Source organism: Struthio camelus, chromosome 10, assembly GCF_040807025.1.
Source record: "Struthio camelus isolate bStrCam1 chromosome 10, bStrCam1.hap1, whole genome shotgun sequence".
Classification (NCBI taxonomy): Eukaryota; Metazoa; Chordata; class Aves; order Struthioniformes; family Struthionidae; genus Struthio; species Struthio camelus.
The window spans coordinates 3061790-3074712 of NC_090951.1; the positions used below are offsets into that span (position 1 = coordinate 3061790).

Genomic DNA, 12923 nt, shown 5'->3' on the forward strand with positions numbered 1-12923 from the left:
ACTTTTACCAATAAAAATTGGCTACAGATGAAATAAATTCCACTGCTCTGTCTCACTGCTAGCTGCACTTAAGGTCTAGACGTCATGCAGTTGTGGTATGCTAAGCTGAATTTGTTCAAACAAGTTTCCACTTCTTTTGATAGAAAAGTAGATGATTATATTCGTGGTTGGGCATTCCCCCCATAAAAATAACTGTACGCATTACTCTTGTATAAGGCCTTCCAAATTGTACCCTTTAGTACTGTTTGTGGTAGGCAGGGCGATTCAGTGTGAAGAGAGGCCGGCACAGATTGAGGCCGAGGCCGCCTTTCCTGTTACTGTTTAAGGGTTCCAGAAGCCACTGCCACTTCCACTTTACCCAACAAAAAAGCTTATAAGCTCTTGAATTAATAAAGCTAAGGTGTTTGCTAAAGAACCAGCTTATTTGGTTCCAGCAGGCTGTCTTATTTTGATCAAGGGAGCTCTCCTGATAAATGGTTAACAACATACACGTTACTCCTAACAAATGGCCAATTTACTTCTGATATTGGTAATTATTTGTCTTTCTGACAAATAATTCTTTCTGTCTTTCTTTTTGATGTGACAAACTTAAAGTGCCTGAGTATTAGCATATGGAGAACTGATTGTATAATCAAATCGTCTTCAAAGATTCTGCGGAATAACTTGGGGACCTGAAGAGAGTTAATGTTCGCGGTCAGAACTGATAATAATACTTAGCATTTGTAAAGTGCTTTGAAGATATAAAGTACTATATGAAGACACCCTAACAGCATGACTGCAAAGTAGGTATTCTCTCAGTAACACAAATGGAGAAACAGTTGCAGAATTAACTCTGATTAATTTGCAAGAGAGTCAAACATGCAGTTAACTTTAAATACGGCTGTTCAGTGGCAGTTGTGCCATTACTCGGCTGATTCTTGAGCTGGTGATTTTCAAATGAAAATGGTGTCAAAACTGAGGCTGCAGACTGGCAGTTCTTGGTACCAGTCTATTAGGAAATTCCCTTTCAGCAGAACTGGATGCAGGGAGAAGAGGGCAATTTGGTCCCATTCATGTGGAGGTTGATGGAAATTTCTGTGAACTAGGTGTAAAATCGGGAATAAAATGCCAGTCATTAAACAGTTAATTTGTTTGCATTAAGGTAAGAAGAGCCTAGAGCCCTGGTGAGGTAAATGCGTTGATAAATGACTTGTTCACACAACTGTGCCGCTAAGTTTCAGCGTTCATCCGAAAATACTTGATGCATACTTCTGCTCTGGTTCCAGTCCTGCCCCTCGGATTCTGAGGTAGCAAAGTTCATGCACAGATAAACCTGCTGTGACAATCCCGTGAATATTGTAGGTACCTGGCTTTTTTTGATTTTTAGAGCCCTATGAATGTTTTGCCTAGGAGAAAGTATGAGAGGAAGTAACAAATAAAATGTTGGTACATCTTACTTTGAAAAATAATGAAATTACAGTGTTAAGCCAGTAGGCTGAAACAGGGTTTTCAGATTGCTCATGGTAGGTGTTCACAGCAAAATGGCTACCATCGTGACGGTGGCGAGTTCCGAGAAATGCAGAACACGCCAAATGTAACATAAAGGAATGAAAATGGTAAGCTTTTTTTCCCAGTGCTTGTACAATTTGACTAACTAAGGGAACTATAAATATGCTCACTTAACAGGCAGCAGATCAATTTTAAGTTTGATCAGAAACAAGACTTTCAGGAATGTTATGTGGTATTTTCCACAAAGGGTTTTGCTGTTAGTTTTTATTTTAAATTGATTTTTACAGTCTTTTTAATCTATTCAGGATCCCTTTTCTGTCTGAAAGCTAGAGAGAAAGTTTGTCTAATGCATTTATCTCAAAGTTTTGTTTCCTAAACTGTAAATAACTTACTATCATCTAACAACAAAGAAGAGTAAAAGCAAAACCAAATCCAAGAAAAGAACCCTAAACACTTAAGAGTGAGAATTAAACTTAATGATGCTTGGTGATGAAAGGAAATACTGAAGTTATCTTTAATATCTCCATTTTAAAGCATAAATGTTAGATTGAGTGTTTCATGATTGTGTTTCCTGAGTTGATTTTTCCAGCAAGCATGAGCTGTTCTTTCTCTAGAGACTGTGGTTGTTGCAGGCAGCATGTTCTAACCGGAGGCATCCCAAACAGTGGTCATATTTGAAAAAAATCTGCCTTTCTCTTTTAAAAGAAAGGTGTATAATTCTGTACTCTGCGACTTGAGTTCACTTTATATGGCATGAACGATTGCAGGGTGTGGATGTCTTAGACGAGATAAATCAAGGAATGCACTTTCTGCAAAGGTAATTTTTTGCCTAACCTTTATTTCTAAATATGGATGAGGGATAATATATAAAGATATAAATCCATATAAATATAAATATCCATATAAATATAAATCCATATAAATATATGGATGAGGGATAATATATAAAGGGAGAAATGGTGATTGCTCCTTCAGGTCTTTGAAGTGCTGTGACTAACAGCCACTAGGTGTCATGTTCTGCTAGGTTGCTTCAACAAGCTGCTGGAGAGAGCCCAGAGTATAATCCTTTCTCTGTATAATGGTTGAAAGTGGTCATGATGCTAATTACCTGTGCAAGTTACCTGAAAATTTTGCTGAAGTGTTACATCTTTCCCAAAGATGCAGATCTCATGTTTCTGAGAGGTATCTTGCAGAAAACCTTCAACCCTGGTGCCCGCACCGAAGCGTGACTGAAACCTCCAAGGAGGAGGATGGTCCAGGGCAGACGGACGCTGACCTTGGGTTTTGGAGCGGGGGCAAGACTGTCTTGCGTGATACTTGGTAAGTCACTCGTAGCAGCGCAGCTCCTCAAAGGTACCGATTCCTGCTCTCGATGGGAACGTTTGTCACTGAGAATGTGGGCTTTAGCCTCTGAACTCATCTGCTGTCTCACATCGATAGCAGGAGCTTCACTTTGTTAAAGAATTGACTCCTTTAAGCCCTGTTGTGAAGTAGCTAAATAAGCCTGCTTGGAGGCCAGTCCTATGCCTTTCTTGCGGTAGTGGATGGGAGATGCTCGTTTTGCCTGGGTGCTTGCAGGCTTGGCACTCTGCGAAGCAAATCTTTTTGGTAGCGTAAGAAACGACGGGCCGGCTTCTGCAGTGCCAATGCAGAAATGCAGGAGCTGCAGCACCTAGGCCTCGGCCTCGGCCTGTGCTCGTGTGAACATGCCTCGTAGAAGGGTGCAGAAAACGCATTAAAATCCGATGGGGCTGGGGGGAGCGGGGAGGATTGGGAGATGCTGCGTTTGGCCGAACTTGGGGGTTTTCCCTCCTTAACCCCCCCCACCCCACCCCTCCCCATTCTCTTGCACGACAACGCACAGTCCCGTCCAGAAAGGAGGATGAACGGCAACAAAACCCTCCTTTCCTGGCTCCCCAGCCTGCTGCCTGCGAGGGGCGCCCTGCAAGACGGCGGCTTTGTCCGCCCCTTCTCGGCGGATCTCTCCTCAGGCGAGCCGCGTGCCCTGCGCAAACGCCCCCCCCCCCTTCCTCCTCCTCCTCCTCCTCCTCCTCCCGGAAAGGAGGACAGGCTCCCGCCTAAAGGCGGGCGGCGCCTGCGGAACAAAAGGGGCGGCCGCATGGTGGCTGCGGAGCGCCCTGCAGCGCCGGCTCCGCGCCCCGCTCCGCGGCTCCGCCGCCCCGCGCCGCCCCGCCACCATGTCGGGCAGCGCGGTGAAGAAGAGGAGCTCGGCGGGCTCCTCGGCCTCCTCGCTGGCGCAGGAGGAGGAGAAGCAGGCGATGGAGAAGATGCTGGAGCCGGTGGCGGGTGGCGGCGGGGCGCAGGAGAACGGCTGCGCCCGGCCACCCTCGCCCTGCTCCGCCGCCGCCGACGAGGGGGTGGCCCTGCAGCGCTCCATCACGCTGCTCAACGGCGTGGCCATCATCGTGGGCACCATCATCGGCTCGGGCATCTTCGTGACCCCCACGGGCGTGCTGCGGGAGGCCGGCTCGCCGGGGCTGTCGCTGGTGGTGTGGGCCGTCTGCGGGGCCTTCTCCATCGTGGGTGCCCTCTGCTATGCCGAGCTGGGCACCACCATCACCAAGTCCGGCGGGGACTATGCCTACATGCTGGAGGTGTACGGCTCGCTGCCCGCCTTCCTCAAGCTCTGGATAGAGCTGCTCATCATCCGGCCCTCCTCGCAGTACATCGTGGCCCTGGTCTTTGCCACCTACCTGCTCAAGCCCATCTTCCCCACCTGCCCGGTGCCCAACGAGGCCGCCAAGCTGGTGGCTTGCCTCTGTGTCCGTGAGTACCCGCAGGGCCCTGCGCCCTTCCCCTCGCCTCCTGCCTCCCCCAGAGCCTGGTGCCTTCAGCCCCGTCCCCTCTCTTGGCAGCGTGCTTTGCCAGCATGCGCCTCCCGAAACTGGTTTTGGGTCGTCACGAGGAGGACGCCTGGCCCCACGCTAAATAGACTGGGGGTCTGGGCAATTTTTGCTGCAGTTATGGGCTAGTGAGCGTCCACGAGCGCTTTCTGGAAACTCGGCGAGTGATGCAGTGCAAGCTGCGTTCTGTTTATGCGTTGGGGTGAGATTTCTCGTGCCCTCGTGCAGCAGCCTGTCAGGGAGGGTAAAATGCCTTCGTAACGGTACCGTGCTACAGGACCATGCTGACTGGGATGGGCACTTGTGCGTAGACCTAGATTACAGTAACGTGCAATTGGGAAATGATCAGTCATGAGCAGCTCGTGCTGAACGGGGCCTCTGCTGCAGCGCTTATCTGTTTTCAGCACCTTTTTTAAGATGAGCTGTTTTCTAGGTCTGCATGTGCTGACACCACGCTAGCAACCTGTTGTTGCTCGTGAGAATTATTTGTCGTGACGAGCAGGCTCACAGGGAAGCTCGGTTGTGCTGTGATGAATTTGAGGCCACTGATGTCTGCCTTGGCCCCCAAATCTCCCTCTCCTGCTGCAGTTCTCCTTGCTGGTGTTCTGAAGTCTGCAGTTTTGCCAGTGAAGCCCCATTTACCGTTCCTCCAGTAATCACAAGGGCACCCCAGCCAAATTCCATACTCTTTAAATACAGGGCCATTTTCTGCCTTTCTTTCTTCATTCCCCTTGTGATCTGTTTCACTCACGCTGTGTTTCATTGTATTGCACTGGTAGTTGGGTCAGATTGTCGAGATGCGTATTTGGGAGAAGATATACTTTTTTTGTGAGAGCTTTATTAAGGGTTTATTTGGTACCTGAAGTTGTAAATGGGTGTGTTTTGTGATTATTTTTTCTTTTTTTTTCCCTTGAGCTTATGAAGAGAAGTCTACTTATTTGGGCTGTCCAAATGGCAGTTTTGTTAGATTCCTTCAGACCAGCTGGGGATCACGGGCACTCCAGAGTTGCAGCACATGGCCATTGTGGGAAGATATATTCCCTGCAAATCTCTACGTGCGCAGACTGAGTCTTACATGGATATATTATATGATTAGCTCGCAGATCTAATAACCAAATAACAAGCAGGGCAGCAAACTCTGCTTTCTTTTGGCAAGACTGAAACTTATTCCCCAGATACATTTTTAGGAAGGTCCAGGCAGTAGGCAGTCCGCAGTAGGCAGGCACATCCATCTATATTTTTAACAAAGTGCAATGTAGTTGTCCTGTAATAAGGACATACAGTCACCCAACTAAGAAAGATGTAGCAAGATTAGAAAATAGTTCTGCTGATTGGTTTCTTGGAGCAAGTAGAGCCTTGTGGAAAATCTACTTTTATAGCTTTGTTGCTAGTTTGCAACATGATGTCTTCAGTGGCAGAGAGAAAAGGGGCATATGTGCCTGTGGTGTTCGTATTATTTATTTGCTGACAGAATTAGCAAGATGATTAGATGTACTTTCTTATTGTCTTATGTCAAAGTTTTGCTGTGCAAGAATGTAATGTAGTTGACAAAATCTTTTGAGAATGTATATCTAAGAATAACGATTAACTTCTCATCTGCAAGAGCTTTCCCAAAATACTTGGCAGTAGGTGTCTCTGTTCCCATTTTACTCATAAGAAAACAAATACAAGGGTAGAGTAGACTTGTCCGTTGCAAGATCTGTTCGGGACAGGGTGGATTACAGCATGAGACGGACCTCTTGATGCCGGTCTCCTGCCTGCTTTTGCAGTGAGTGATATTAGTGTCTCCAACGTTCTAATGCTCCCAGTTAGTAGTTTCCCTGAAGCAGAATTTGTTCTTGAACCTTTACCTTGAAATGCTCAAGGAAGGAGTTTCGAGTTTGACAAATCTGCGTCATTTCCATGTGTTTCTTCTTTAAACTTTACTCTCCCCCACTGGCTGCTGTTTTGTTTATGCTTTGGATTAAATTTTTGTTTGTCTCTTTTGTTTTAAAAGGTCAGTTCATCATGTGTTGCCTTCAGCAAGTTAGTTTGCTGTAACTTTGCTTTTTGGAGTTAGCTTTTCTACTGTCTGGTGCCAAAACCACATCACGAATAGGAACAGCAGATGAAGTAAATCTGGTCACGTAAAGCTTCTATGGACTAACAGGTGGATTTGTTACGTGGTTGTTCCCAACATCCCCCTAGTCCGTGAGAAATTTTTTCAAGAGCTCTAGGATAGGAAAAACTGCCTGTTTGGGCATGTGCCCTAGAGCGTATCCTAACAAGTCCTCTCGAAGAGAGGATGAATGGTTTGGGAAGCAATAAGGGAATTTCAGGCCCTGAACTGGAATACCAATGACTTACTATGTAGCCAAAGCCCAGCCCTTTAGCACAGTAATAGCTGTATTCTTTGCAAAGTTTATATTTGAACATAAAGTGAAATTGGCTGTTTGGTTTCTGGTAAGAAAATGAAGAAATATGAAGTTACGCATTTCCACTTTGAGCGTTACTGATGTCAAAGAGTTGAATACAGTATCTGCCACCATGAAGTACAGAAACAGAATTCCTAGGCCTTAAGATAATCTAAATAAATCATACTCTTGAAAGAAAGAATGTTAAAAAAAAAAAAAATACTTGGGATGGGGGACTTTGTTCCTCTTAGGGTGCTAAAGAAAACGAGATGGGTGGTAAATACAATTTAACTACAAATAGAAATTTTCTGCTATCAAGATCATAATCTACAGACAGCTGATATTCCTGACTTCTTCCATAAGACAACATGAATGCTTATTAAAGTTACCGAATTCAAGTGTGGGAATTCATTACAAGGAGTTCTTCTGCAGCAAGACAGGTCATGAGTGTAACTTACTTTTATGTTCACTGTGAACCAGGTAGTGCTCCCTGGTTGTAAGGATTTGCAGGTAGTTCGGCTTGATAGTTTGCAGGTTGTGAGTTACTTAGGTATGGATCCCTTTGTATTGTATTGAACCTCATAAACTGCATGTGGTTATTTCCTCTGTAATGATTGGATGGCTGATGCCCCGGCAGTCATTTGAATCTCCCCAAATATGAGCTCATTTAACCCAAATTTTCACCCATGTACAGAGGATGGAGGGACAGTCAGTAGATGTTAAATCTCTCTATTTGATGACTCTATAGTATCAGTATTCTAATAATTAAGGATTCTGTACTTCAGATCTTGATTGCACATTTGATGCTATATATGTAAATGAGAGTCCATTCCAGTAGTTGTTAATTCTTTTTTTTTTTCTTATCTTGAGAAAGAAGCCATAGTGGAACATACATTTGCACTGTGCTTCTGACATGCTTGTATGCTTTGGTTTTTTGCAAGTTTCCTCAATTTATCTTGACTTTTACATTGATTAAAAAAAAAACACATTCATACTTCTTAACAGAACATTCAGGTAGCAAGTATATTTTTGAAATAACTTGTTGTTTACGCGTGTTTATGCACCAGCTTATTGACAGAGTAGAAGCAGGATCGTGTAAAACTGTGCCATCCTGTCTCTTTTCCTATTGAACAGGTGGTGTCCACGTACTGACCTGAATAGCATCCAATTAAAAGCGCACCTCTGTTGTCTGATAGGGCCAGTGGGTCAGATTCTCTTTTGTGACCAGCTTATGTTACATTTCTTGGATTTGAATTGATACCACTGAACAAAAAAATCATAGTTTAAAAAAAAAAAAATCGGACCACAACCTCATTTACAGTGTATGTTCTGGATATGGCTCAGGGATGGAAAGTTTCAAAATATCCAGTTAAAGATGACTTGTATACTTATTATTTCTACCTTTTAATTTGCAGATTTCCTACATGTGAGAAGTCTTTGAACATAGTAAAGAAAATTCCCTGTGGATAAGAGGGACAGGGATAAGGTTCCTTCCAGACCTGAGCAGGTTCATGCTTGGTATTTCACAAGTGTCTATACTGTTCTTCGCACAACCGCGTTCTTATTCTGCATGGCCTGCCACATCCTCAGTGTCTTGCATGCCAGGTTATTCTATGACTCGCCCTTAAATATGTTTTGACAATATAATTGACTCCACAGAAGATGGAGGAGCTCCGCTGGTTACGTATAGGTTTACTCGTGATCTTTAATGTCCAGTCAGTGATTTGATGGTTAGCTTCTGAAGCTTTTTATCACTCGTTAATTATATATGCTAATCTGGCACTAATAATTCCATTATTGCTGCAACAATAATGTGCTACTGCCAAAGCTACAGTACATTAATCTTCTTGCAGATTTCTTTAGGCTTTGTTTGCTGTTCCCCAAAAAATATTTTGTGCACTCCTCCTATAAGCATGGAATTCCAGTTGAGTGATCACACATTTGTCTTTTTTGTTATGGACAGACTAATAGTGGAAGAATTAGTAGCAGTCAGTGCAGAGTTAAATCATGTCAAACGGTACGTGTCATATGAAAGCATAAATGGCTGCCACTGCCCTGAGTACATTGTGAGTTAAAGAAGAATGGTATCGAATGCAGGGTTTGACAAAAGTGTGCGAGTACATGCCTTGACTGCTTGCTAAATTACAGCCGTAGTCCTTATGTTCAGTGGCAGCATTTCAACTAGAAACTGTACATGTTGAAAGCAGGGACGTCTTTTATCTGGTACTGATGTTCTAATTTAAATCTGACAGTTTGGCTGTTTGACCAGCTATTTAAGGTGAGCTATGGGTGGATTTTGAAATCATCAGGTATTAGCTGGTAAGCAAGAAGACAATATGTCTTAGGCTTGTCTGCTTAAGATGGGTTTATTCTGCAGTGTTGATGCTTGGAATTAATCTGCCATGGCAAGCAGGGTGTGAAGCTTTGAAAAAAATATTTTTTTTTCCTTTCCTCCAGAAAGGTGGATTAAATGACTAAGCTGTATCTGTAAATATGCACCTGTTTGATCAGGATGGAAGGAAAGGGTCTTTTTAGAAACCCTGCTGTATGGCTAAGGTTGCAAGAATGAGATTGCTTTTTTAAATCCGCATTTAATTAGAGAGAGTAGTAGCATTAATGAAAATAGCCTCTGACACTAGCAGGGCTCTCCTGAAATGGATAAAGGTTTGGAGGACTCTTGTAACACAGCATGCAACTACTGCATTTCTTGGCACTTTCTCTTGGCTCCCACAACAAACGTCCCATTAAATTTTATTGTATTTGAATGATTTACATTACCACTGAGATCCTTCGGAGTCTTGCTCTTCTAACATGAACAAATTGGGAAGGCTTTCAGAGAAACTCACCATGAGGAGTCTAATTTAAAGCATCATCACTAAGTATTTTAAGTATTCCAAGAGTCTAATGGTCCAAGTGTCAGATGCGGTCAACAGATCAAATGCAGTGGATCAGGAAGTTTCTTGCCAGCCAGCATACAGAGCTGAATGCTGACCCTCTGCACGGATTAAGTAGCATGATTCAGGCTAAAACCTGCGTGCAATTCTTCATTAAGTTTGTGGCCCAGGATTTATCCCTTGATGCTGAAGTGTAGCCGCCTTCCTGTGGATTTGTACTAAAAATGAGAAATTATGGACCACTGATGCAATAAGCAGTCAAACTTTGGTCTGCAGAAGTAGTATCACTGAAAGGATAACAAGCATATCCCAAAGGTGGGGGGAGGACTAGGGAGAATTCAGTTTGGGATAAAATTCTGTCTAGCCCCAGGCATATTTCTTAACTCTGTCCAGACCTGCTCTTCCAATAATGAGCATGTAAATAAATGGTGAAATGTTTCTATTTGGAACTGCTAAACCTAATTCACTTTATCAATGGGAAGGTGCTTCCCTGTGAGTGTAATATGATTGTGTGCTAGGTAAAATGCCATGTTTTGCAGGCCCAGTAGCTGACCATCTATTTGGCAACGGATACTGAGTGTTAAAAAGCTGGTATTTCTGTGGGGGCTCTATGCACCTAAAACAGTAAGCCTTTTTCTGCTGTTTGGAGGATATAAGAAGTGGACATGATGGAAAAGACACTTAGCTTTCCTGGGTTGTGCAGTCCTTTTAATTTGCTGGGAATGGAAGAAACTTACAGAATTCCTTCCTTTACAAAGTTGATTTTCTGTTTGTCTTCCCGTGATAAAACTTCCTGTTTTGTGGATTTGGTGAATCATTTTATCCAGAAACTTTAGCAGTAAAAACACAAGCTGTTTTCTAAGGAGCCGGGAGAGTAACTTTTTGCCTTAGCTAGGAGTTAGCTCACCTGGTATTACTAAATTCTTTCTAGATTTTTGTGGACCATTGAGTTTGGATAGCATAAATTATACCACTGTTACTTTGGTACCAAGATACCGTAATAGCTGCATTTATATAGCCTTGAGATCCAACCTCCGTTCCCCATATCTGCATACTGTGAAATTGTTCATTCGGCTCCTCCGAACTTTGGGCAGTCCTGGTGCTGCTGCTTTTCCGTGGCTGTGCTGCACTGGTTGGCACAGCTCATGAAAGAGAGATGGCAAGTAACTGCTTGTTAATTTATTCTTGCAGAATTCTGGAAGTTCGAGGGTGTGGATGCTTCTGCAGCGCTGTGCCACATAACAAGATGCTAGAATTATCCCCTTTCATGCTAACTTGCCTGGGTCCTGGCTCCAAGTGTGTTTCAGCACCAGTGGCTTCCCAGGATTGAAAGCCAGCTGAGAGGTGGACAGCAGCCAGCTTTGCAGCCCCACTCTTACTGGTGCTATGCAAAGTGAATTGAAATGAGAAGCGTTTTTTTTTTTCCAGGCTGGTGGTTGTTCTTCTGTGTCTTCCCATCTGCTTTGGAGATGGTCATTGTCACACATATCTTGCTGCTAACCCTCTTCTTCCCTCTCCCCAGTGTATAGGTACCTCTTTTCCTTGTTTTTCTTCACTCTAATCAATTAAAGTGTTAGGCACAGCCCAGTATAACTCCTTTGCCCCCATTGTATTTCCTTTGTTGGCTGAAGCTGCCGCTTATTAGAGACACTCAGAGTTTGTGGTCTCTGTCAGGGGTTGGGAGGTGGTTCTGGAAAGGATCCATCTCCTTAAACTGTCGCTATAGGGCAGCCTTTGCCTTCTCCTTCCACCTGTCTGTTGGAAGAAAAATAAAAAGGAAACCATAAACTGCTGTCAGGTGTTTTTATTATTGTAAGTTATTTTTAATGTAGACACGTTGCCTTTTTTCAATGGCATCAAGTGCTACTGTTTCCTTCCTACTCACTGGCTGCAGAGGCTGTTCTGTTTTTCACATTAGGTTTCTCCAGAGACTTGCTCTTTGAAGAAATAACGGCAGAGGTTTCACTTTCTGGTTTTTCTCTTTACTACCTTGCAGGGCGCAGCTTCTCGCTCAGATAGTATCTGTCAAGTTGGAGCTACCCTGTCAATTTTCTGTGTATATCCCTGTATGTATGTCTCATTTTAGATTGTGCTACTAGAAATAGACACCTGAGGCTAGTGGGAGGCACTGTGACACCCCAGCCACCTGAATATATATATATTTATTTATTTGTGAATGGTTAAGGCCTTGATTCCCCTGTGGTTTAAACCACTGTACATAATATAGTGCACTTCCTTGTTTGTGCTATGTGGAGTTACTCTTATTTTCAACATGTCTACCCTCTTCCTGGCTTAGGCAGCAGTTTTCTCCAGATAGTGTGTTCAGTTTAAAGCACGTGGACCCTTTTGTCCCTGGGCCATGTGCTGCTGTCATCCCTGTTCATTTCTTGGTGGACGTGGGCTCGGCTCATCTCTCTTTGAAACCTGATTGCGCTGTCTTTGCTAGTAGAGAAACTGTCCTTGGCCACCACCAGCGCTTCAGGGAGAGTGACAGGAGCAGCCTTTGCTATAGGATGGAGCAAAGGAAAGGAGGCTGGGAACTATTATGTGAGTAACTGTGAGGAGAAAATCAACATCATCCTATGACAGTGGTAAATGGAAGTATCAGCTGGCAGTAGTAAGGACTGCTTTGCGCTTTGAAAGTGCACAAGCTGCGAACAGGAGTCATTGCAGGATTCATCCCCTGTGTGCGGGCAATGTTACAATCCCCGTTTTCCTGGTGGAGAAGCGGGAGTGGAACATCTCCCTTTATTCTTCTTCTTTTCCCACAATGTATTCCACAAGTTTCCTGCCCTATAGGCATTTTTCATTCTGGTCCTGTAATATCAGGAGTAGAAATCCTTGAGTAACCTGCAACAGGTTAATGGAATTTACTTACTCAAAGCAAGCTACAAAAGCACGTTTATCTTAATTATATAGGTGGATATGGGGTTATATAGGAAGCATTACAGGTCAAGACCAGGGAAGCCTACAAGAGGTGAGGCAGAGGACAAAAGAGACGTTGTACAAGGCCCCTGGGGTGGTGTGTGACCTCACACACAGCATGAAGGCAGCTGTGCCAGTACCTTGAGAATTACTGCACCCGTTTCAGAAATGTTTCATATGAGAGGCTGCTAAAGATCTTGGGTAGATAGACATCGAGCAAACTCCCATCTGCCCATCAGCAAGTTATGCGCGCTGCTGGAATTGGATCAATTCCTTTTTCCCTGTGAATGAGGCTGACTGAACAGAGCGAGGATTGGCTGCTTGTTTGTTTACTTTTTTTCAAACACAGCCTCCCTGAG

General features: G+C 43.9%; 2 protein-coding genes across 3 annotated transcripts in view; both read left to right on the plus strand.

Annotated features, from left to right (window-relative positions):
- Positions 1-2802, plus strand: part of CA5A (carbonic anhydrase 5A) — a 29218-nt gene extending 26416 nt beyond the window's left edge. Inside the window, exon 7 of one of the 2 annotated variants that reach the window (XM_068956006.1) lies at positions 2647-2802. In XM_068956006.1, the coding sequence (XP_068812107.1) occupies positions 2647-2667 (21 nt within the window). In that variant the 3' untranslated portion in view covers positions 2668-2802. Of the gene's footprint in view, positions 1-1141; positions 1281-2646 lie in introns of those variants that run through there. The other variant, XM_068956007.1, reaches the window with a different exon arrangement.
- A 752-nt stretch (positions 2803-3554) lies between these two features.
- SLC7A5 (solute carrier family 7 member 5) overlaps positions 3555-12923 on the plus strand; it is a 39924-nt gene continuing 30555 nt past the window's right edge. The window contains exon 1 of the mRNA XM_068956004.1: positions 3555-4275. Coding sequence (XP_068812105.1) covers positions 3687-4275 — 589 coding nt within the window. The 5' untranslated portion in view covers positions 3555-3686. The remainder of the gene's footprint in view (positions 4276-12923) is intronic.